Raw genomic sequence first — 8,673 nt, 5'->3', positions numbered from 1 at the left:
CTATCTCGAGTTTTATTTTTCTCAAAAAAGATATTTGAATCCTTAGTTTAAACAAGTTTTTAGCTAATCATACCTCCAAGTTTCCGTATTCATTTTTTGTTTCTTCATGGCTTAAGTTGGTTGAAACAACTGTTCGAGTGGGTTAAGTGACTTAACGACAGCTTTATAGAGACCAAACTGGACGTTTTAAAGATATATATACCAAAATTAATCGAAGTTGAAAGTACATCAAAATTTTAGGACAATGTATACTTAATTTACTTCAAATATTTGCTACCAAATCTTTAAACAAAATTTAGCTCAGCCTCACGTAAACATAATAATTTAGCTCAGCCTTTTACAGTTCTTTATTGAGAAGAAAGAACAAAAGAAGTGCTGCTTATTTTGGAAGACATTCTTGATCATCATAATTTGTTTCCCATCATCTGGCAATTAACTCTTATGATACAGTTGGAGGTTGGAGCTTCCACAAACGTCGCAACTTCATCTCATGTAACCTACACAACGGGTAGTGAGATATAGTTAATCGACCATCGGACCGACCTATGTTCGAGAAAGTATTTGAATCAGTTAAGGAAGGTTTTGACTTGGACTCACTAGTGTATTAAGGAAACAGTGGCTGGTAAAGGAGCCCTGTAGATTCATGGAATCCCATCATCACGTTGAGATTCTGTATAGCTTGACCTGAAGCCCCTTTCACAAGATTATCGATCTGTTCATAGACTCATCGAGATCGTTATTAGGCGCTGTATCGATTGGGATATGCAAACTTTAACGTTTATTTATAAATTCAATCAACTTACAACAGAAACAATGATCGCTCTTCCTTGAATTCGATCGGGAAAGACATTGATGTGGCAATAATTAGACCCTCGAACGTTATGAGTACGAGGGACGACTCCTTTCTCCAACACACGTACGAATTCTTCTTCCTACAAGGAAACACGAAAAAATAAATATCAAATAGTTCTCAATCTGTAGAATGAGAATAGTTTTTTATACCTTATAGAAGACTTTTAAGTGTTCGTGCAAATCCTCAGTTGTCACTCCTGGAGCCATTTCAACATATATAGTTGATTGCATACCTCGAATCTAATACAGTAAAAGAATATACCCATTAAACTACCGTACTTAAGAAACGATCGATCCTAAGACGAACCTAATTAGCAAATCAAAGTTCGTTACCATTGGCATTAGGTGGGGTGTAAAACTGACGGTTACTTTCGATTTTGCCGCTTCAGACAATCCCTGCTCAATTTCAGGAACTGAAAAGCAACGAAAAAACGAGATCATTACAGCATGTAAACTATTGAAAAGTATATCAATCACGAGATTCTAAATACTGAACTCCTGTATAAAGGTCTGATTGCACTAGCAGAGACTCGTGCCGAGGTGAAATCCAAGTGAAAGAAAACAAGCTATTAGTTCTATGTGCCAGCGAGGAGGCTGAGCCCTGAAGGGGGATGGACATGAGGTGGTGTGCCAGCAAGGACGCGACGCTGGGCCCTAAAGAGAGGTAAATTTAGTGAGGGTTCCAAATCGATTGGAGAAAGGAACGAGTGCTAGCGAGGATGCTGGGCCCCGAAAGGGGGTGGATTGTGAGATCCCACTTCGGTTGGAGAGGAGAACGAAGTATTCTTTATGAGAGTATGGAAACCTCTCCCTAACAGACGCGTTTTAAAAACCTTGAGGGGAAGTCCGAAAGGAAAAACCCAAAGAGGACAATATCTGCTAGCAGTGGGCTTAAGCCATTACAAACAACTTGCATATAAGTAATTCAATCAATCAGATAGCATCCCCTAGCATCTTAGTCAATATGACCAATGTCCACTCACCATGACGATGTCGAGTAATTCCATACGAATAAATGCCTTCAGCTATTTCGGCGTATAGATTTGCCTCTTTGGCACCACGTCCTACGAAGTAAAGCATGTTAATAAAGGTACACTACAATGTATTCAACAGTTTATGACAAACTTTGCAGAAAGCGTAAACTGGAAATAGATCTTCACCAGCTCCACTAACGCCAGACTTAGAATCAATAATGATGCCCCCAAGTTGAATTAGATTAGCCTGAATGAAAATATTTGAGAGGTGATTAGAAAGCCCATTAAAAAAATTTAAAAATAAAATAAAATAAAATAAAAAAAGAAAAAAAGGAGAGAAACGATGAGAATATAATCAACAAAAAAGGAGAACGGAACCTAGAAGCCATAGGGAAGAGATATTGTAACGACCCGACTTTTCTTACCCATAGCGGTCAGGGCCATTACAAAGAAAAGTGATTTTTAAGAGTTGAAACAAATAAAAAATATGCAAAAGAAGTAATTTATTAAAATCATGTGCGGGTATCCTGTAAAAAGGTTAAAAGACATGCCACCTAAAAAAATATTCAAACAACATAAAAACTTAAAACCAAAAGTTAACTTGGTAGGAATCCTAACCCCATAAACTAGGTGTCCACAAACACAATTTAAATCAATGAACAACTAAGTGCAGAAACGTCGAAAGAATAAATTTCAATAAAAACATAAAATTCTCAAGTCGCCCCATGACTGACTTCTCCACCGTACTCGTCACCTTCGTGTCACAGCCTCGCCTAAAAATCGTTTTAAAAACAGGGTGTGTATTAAAATATTTAGTAAGGAACTCCCCTGTTGGGGTCGAATACATAACCATCACACGACGATCAAACAAAATCGATGGACCTTAGTAGTTAATTATCATAAACACACAGCGTGTAATTTTTACCACATGAAAATCAACATCCACCTTTACTCCTTAAAATGATTATCAATGGCTAGTTACCCAAAATACACAGCGTGTAACCCTTACCTTGATCACCATTTTCTGCAATCACCTTGTTTTTAAAACGATTTTTAGGCGAGGCTGTGGCACAGAGATGACGAGCAGGGTAGAGAAGTCAATCATGGGGCGACTCGAGAATTTTATGTTTTCATTGAAATTTATTTTTTCATTGATAGACGTTTCCGCACTTAGTTGTTCGTTGATTTGAATTGTGATTTTGTGGACACCTAGTTTATGGGTTCTAGGGAATCACACCGAGTTAACTCTTGATTTTAAGTTTTTATGTTGTTTGAATAAACTTTTTTTTAGGTTACATGTCTTTTAACCTTGGGGTCCCGGCACATGATTTTAATAAACTACTCTTTTACATATTTTTCATTTTTTTTTTAAGACTCTTAAACATCACTTTTCTTTGTAACGACCCTGACCACTCTGTAAGAAAAGTCGAGTCGTTACAAATATGATAAGAGACTTGCAACAATAATTTATGAGGATGGTTATCTCGTTTGCCAGCGTCTTTGGTAGATATAATCGAAATGATTTTTTTAAACGTATTATAAAGGAGGCTTAATACTATAGAAGCACCTACACAAATTATTAAAGCTTCATAATAATGGATAGCAATAAAATACATTTCTATTTTGGTTCATTCTATGGGATAATAAATAGGAAGATGAAATGACCATGACTCAGTAACCAAAGAGTAGCGACAATTATACATGAACAAAAACAACAATCTCCCCGATCATGACAATGTTAATGCAAAGTATGTCGTCATAATAAAGTGTTTAAAAATTTTCAGTACCCCGAACGTTCTAAGGTATTATTAATGAAGTTAATGATCAAGGCATGCACGATAAGCTGCAGTAAATATTTTATTTCTGTACTTCGGATTATATAAACATAGGATCAAAGAAAAAAGAGTATCAGCTCAGCATTCATTGCATTATCATGTACTAATGATATGATATGATAGGGATAGATAAGAACCTTTATTAGTGGCACAAGAGGAAGTTGAATAGATGTTGGATAACAGCCCGGATTAGCTACAAGACGAGCACCCTTGACTTCATCCCTTAGAATCTCTGTCAAACCATAAACGGCCTCTTTCTGAAACCAATATGAAATACTTTTAACATTAACAAATTCCAAAATTGTATACTAAAAAATGTGAGAAAGAAGTTCCAAGAAATGCAAGGTTCACGTCTTATCGCACCCCTACCAGCCTAATATACCCTCGACGCATAATTTACAAACTTATAACACATGACTTAACTGAAAAGGGAGGTAAATAAACTAACAACATAATTTTATCAACACATGAAGATTAACAAAACTGACTAGCAAAGGAACGGTCAAATGGGTTCTCTCCTCCAATTCGTTGCTTTCTTCTTCCTCCCAAGTCGTTCTTTTCTATGCCTTTCGCCGTGAGGAGGGTGGGACAAGGGATATGGGTTCTAATGCTTTTTTTTTTTTTTTTTTTTTGTCGAGATAGTAAGTTTTTCATGTGCAGTTTCGAGGGAGAGCCTACAAGTTAATAGAGAAGCACGGGAAGCGGTTCTTTACTCTGCCGATTGAAGAAGTGGTAGTTGTTTGGTTAGTCGACGTGCTTGAAGATCTTCTATTGTAGGCACTAACCTAGAAGTTTTGTTACCTTTCGTATATTCATTTTCTTTTCTTGTACTTTTGTAAGCGTATGACGACTCATCACTTTTGATGGGCAAACCTAACATATTATAGGAGGATATGACTAGTTGTCAAATCTTCCTACTCGGGTTATATGCTATCAATGCTATTATTATCCCTTATTACTTGCTAGCGTAAAACACTTTCTTTCTCAAAATGTGTTCCAAAACTCTCCCTAACCTCATTTTCGAAGACGGTTTTCCAAGAATGAAGGTGGAGGTTATGAGATAGGCCCTTTGAGACACCAATGATCCGAGTTTGAGTTCGTTAACTCACTCAAGGGCGAGAATAAGTGTGGCACAAACGTTTTGTGAGTCTCAAAGAAGGGCACAAATGAACCTTTTTTGTTGGTCTTTTCAACCCAAATGGCTAGTTTGGCGAATCTTTCCTCCCTAAAGAATTTCTCATTTAGACGAGCTGTGAGAAGGGCTAGTCAAATTCAGCCATCTTAAAGTAACAAAAAAGGCTCTGTCTCTTGTGGTCTCTAAAAGTTAAACCCTCGTCCCTCTAAACTTGTTGTCGATCTCAATAGAATACGTGTTTCTTTCGATGTTGGTAATTTTCTTCTTCTCGAGAGAAGGTATTGCCATGGCAGGTGTTATTAAAGGGTGTGCATGATAGCTTTTGTCATGATTCTGGCAAGGGCGGGTTAGGTTCGGGGGAATTGAGAGAAACATGTAGAACGAGATATAACGTACAAAACCAATGAAAATTTTGCTTAGTTCAAACAAAGAAACACTAAAAAAGCACACCTGCAAATCCACTGCTCTATGTGCTTGGCCATACCACTCCTCGTATTCGGATGGATCTTGCAAGCGAAAGTCCTACAGAATCATCGAGTACAGTTCACGGGAACAATTCATCATTTCAACCTCAGAAAGTAAGAGCCCCAAGTACTTAAAATACTATAAAGTACTTAAACATTAAACATACAGCTGAAAGATCAACAATCTTTAATTCCTTGGGAAGGGCTTTAATAACTTCCTGGAGAAAGAAAAATACAAACCAATGTGACTTAAAAGGAGAAAAGCCTATGTAACATTCATGATATTTAGGGGTATCTCATAAATAATCGATCAAAAACTGCAATTCGGTGCTCACCTGCGTTGTCCCATGCGGCAAGCAGCAAAATATAGCATCGACCTCCGAGAAATCTGCATCTTTGATCGCTACTAATTCTGGAAGATCCTATAAACAGCAAGGAGTTCAGCTAACATAACTCCGATGCAAACTATTAATACGAAACCTTCAAAATGTCCATCTCCAGAAACTTACTCTAAGAAACATAACAAAACTGACCACGACCGACATTAAATAGAATCGGGTTAGTAAGAGAGTCATACTTGTGTGATTAGATGAGGAAATACTGATGAAAACGGCTGACCAGCTTTCCTATCAGCTGTCATGAGAGTAATGCCAAAGTGTGGATGATTTGCTAGAAGCCTAACAATCTACAAAGAACAAAAGGGATCATTCCTTAAGTGGAAAAGAGTACAAGAAATATAAGATTTCATGCTTTTATGTCCCATCATTCCAAATGCCCGCTTTCGCCGTTAGACAAGCAAGAAAATTTTGTAACAGCTCAAACCCACCGCTAGTAGATATTGTCCTCTTTGAGCTTTGTCTTTTGGGCTTCCTTTCAAGGTTTTAAAATGTGTCTTCTAGGGAGAGGTTTCCACACCCTTAGAAGGAATGCTTTATTTCCCTCGGAGCTTTTTCTTTTGGGCTTCCCCTCAAGGTTTTAAAACGGTTCCACTGGAGAGAGGTTTCCACGCCCTTATAAGGAATGCTTTGTTTCCCTCTAAGCTTTCACTTTTGGGCTTCCCCTCAAGGTTTTAAAACGGTTCTACTAGGGAGAGGTTTCCACACCCTTATAAGGAATGCTTTGTTTCCCTCTGAGCTTTCCCTTTTGGGCTTCCCCTCAAGGTTTTAAAACGCGTCTACTAGGAAGAGGTTTCCACACTCTTATAAGAAATGTTTTGTTTCCCTCTGACCTTTCCCTTTTGGGTTTCCCCTCAAGGTTTTAAAACGCATCTACTCGAAAAAGGTTTCTACGCCCTTATAAGGAATGTTTCGTTTCCCTCTGAGCTTTCCCCTCAAGGTTTTAAAACGCATCTACTAGGAAGAGGATTCCACACCCTTACAAGAAATGCTTTGTTTCCCTCTAAGCTTTCCCTTTTGGGCTTCCCCTCAAGGTTTTAAAGCGCGTCTACTAGGAAGAGGTTTCCACACTCTTATAAGAAATGTTTTGTTTCCCTCTGACCTTTCCCTTTTGGGTTTCCCCTCAAGGTTTTAAAACGCATCTACTGGAAAGAGGTTTCTACACCCTTATTAGGAATGTCTCGTTTCCCTCTGAGCTTTCCCCTCAAGGTTTTAAAACGCATCTACTAGGAAGAGGATTCTACACCCTTATAAGAAATGCTTCGTTTCCCTCTAAGCTTTCCCTTTTGGGCTTCCCCTCAAGGTTTTAAAACGCGTATACTAAGGAGAGGTTTCTACACTCTTATAAGAAATGCTTTGTTTCCCCCTAACCTTTCCCTTTTGGGCATCCCCTCAAGGTTTTAAACGCATCTACTAGAGAGAGGTTTCCACACCCTTACAAGAAATGCTTCATTTCACTCTCCAACCGACCTGGGATCTCACAAATTTCTTCTCGAAGTAAAGACTTAAGTTTCAAGCTAGAAAAGAACTACCTCTGAACCAGTATAGCCACTGGCTCCAAGAACACCAATGCGAACTTCCGGCTGTGGCTTTTGAGCTTTAGAACTCATAGAACATCTCATAGAACATTTAACAAACACCTTCCCTTCATTCCGCTTCTTAAGATTCAAAATCTTCAATTCATCCTACAAAAACAAAAAACAAAATTACAGAAAGGAACAAAGAAAATCCTCTCTCAACTAAAACTTTCCGAAATTTTTAAACAGTTTCACTCGCCACCACGAAAACAGATTTGAAAGTGGTACACAAAAAATGAAAGAACTAAAAATCATTTAGAACTTGGTAAGAAATCCCACATTTTCTGGATAATCTTAAACAAAAAGCAAAACGAGTCCAAACCTTGAATAAACAAGAAACAGAACTGAAGGTTGAAGACGCCATCTTCTACCCCTGCAAAATTTTGAAAAGGAGTGTAAGGTTTCAAGAGACCACAGAAGACGGCCATTTGAATATTATAGAGACTAGGCGCTTAAACCTTCGTTGATTAGATCACAAGCTTATGCGCCGCTGAAGAACTTTCCGCCGCTCTTCCAGACGAATGAATTGAATATAAGATCTCTGTGCAAATTCTCGATCATCTTCTTTTTTATTTTTCTTTTTTTCTTTTTTTGATTCGCACGATGACGTGAACTTCCATGTTCTTCCTGTTTGTTTTTTTTAGGTTTAGAATAATAATTAAGAATATTTATAATATAATTAAGATATATATATATTACGTATAAATATAATTTTTAATAAATAATTATAAAAATAAAAATAAAAAAACCCAACCTGAAAACAGAGAGTGACATTTTAGCTGTGAACTCTATTCAAGTTGCTTATGTTACCAACTCAATTAATTCGAAATTTGTTTAATTTATACCTATCCCTATATAAAAAATATTTAATAACTTATTAAATATAGATATTTTTAAAAAATTAAATGACATATTATACATGAGTTCGTGAATTATACCGTTAGAACAACTAAATTTTAAATAATACAAAATTAAGATTTTAATGATTTATTAAAGTTCAAGGGCCAATTAAATAGATAATTTTTATTTTAATTTTTAATTTTACATATAACTTTAAAGCTTTTAACTTTTGCATTTAAATAAACTAAAAGTAATTAATTTTGTTTTATAGACTTTTTTTTTTTTAATTATTTTATATCTAATAAATTAAATAGATGTAAATTTTTCCAACTTCAAAATACAAAATTGGAAGAAAATTAGAATTTTAATATAAAGTTGGTTAAATAAATTTAAATTTTGAATTTTTATGCTACGTCGAATAAATCTTTAAATTTGTCGAATAAATTTTTAACGTAGTCAAATTTTATATCGAGTATACTTTGTTTAATCTTTTTAATATTTTTAAATTTACATGCTCGTCGAATAAAATTTTAAAGTAGTCAAATTTTATTCGAGTATACTTTGACTTCACCTATCGAATATTTTTAAATTTACAATACTT

At 36.0% G+C, this 8,673-nt stretch overlaps 1 protein-coding gene across 2 annotated transcripts; it reads right to left on the bottom strand.

Annotated features, from left to right (window-relative positions):
* Positions 1-178: 178 nt before the first annotated feature.
* LOC111795615 (Putative N-acetyl-gamma-glutamyl-phosphate reductase) lies at positions 179-7,838 on the bottom strand. 2 transcript variants are annotated; one of them, XM_023678142.2, is made up of 15 exons: positions 7,691-7,837; positions 7,555-7,605; positions 7,188-7,340; positions 5,838-5,945; positions 5,596-5,682; positions 5,428-5,478; positions 5,247-5,318; positions 3,799-3,918; positions 2,013-2,073; positions 1,836-1,916; positions 1,186-1,265; positions 1,003-1,092; positions 804-932; positions 598-712; positions 179-497 (listed from the first exon to the last, which is right to left on the bottom strand). In XM_023678142.2, the coding sequence occupies exons 2-14, from the start codon at positions 7,594-7,596 to the stop codon at positions 605-607; spliced, it is 1,182 nt and encodes a 393-aa protein (XP_023533910.2). In that variant the 5' UTR covers positions 7,597-7,605; positions 7,691-7,837; the 3' UTR covers positions 179-497; positions 598-604. The 2 variants fall into 2 exon arrangements, with proteins under 2 accessions (XP_023533910.2, XP_086980460.1); XM_087124334.1 differs by lacking the exon at positions 5,838-5,945 and having other exon boundaries at positions 7,691-7,838.
* Between the last annotated feature and the right edge of the window lie 835 nt (positions 7,839-8,673).

The sequence above is a fragment of the Cucurbita pepo genome, chromosome 5, assembly GCF_057944985.1.
Source record: "Cucurbita pepo subsp. pepo isolate OVF chromosome 5, ASM5794498v1, whole genome shotgun sequence".
NCBI classification, from domain to species: Eukaryota; Viridiplantae; Streptophyta; class Magnoliopsida; order Cucurbitales; family Cucurbitaceae; genus Cucurbita; species Cucurbita pepo.
The sequence above is the reverse complement of the archived record's forward strand: the minus strand, read 5'-3'. Positions and strand labels throughout refer to the sequence as shown.

What these genes read in the sequence shown, in the direction of transcription:
- LOC111795615 (XM_023678142.2), bottom strand. Translation starts at nt 7,596, where the DNA reads ATGGCGTCTTCAACCTTCAGTTCTGTTTCTTGTTTATTCAAG. An exon ending in CTGTTTCTTGTTTATTCAAG is followed by an intron (nt 7,341 to 7,554) that starts GTTTGGACTCGT and finishes TTGTTTTTGTAG; the next exon opens with GATGAATTGAAGATTTTGAA. An exon ending in GAGCGATCATTGTTTCTGTT is followed by an intron (nt 713 to 803) that starts GTAAGTTGATTG and finishes GTCTATGAACAG; the next exon opens with ATCGATAATCTTGTGAAAGG.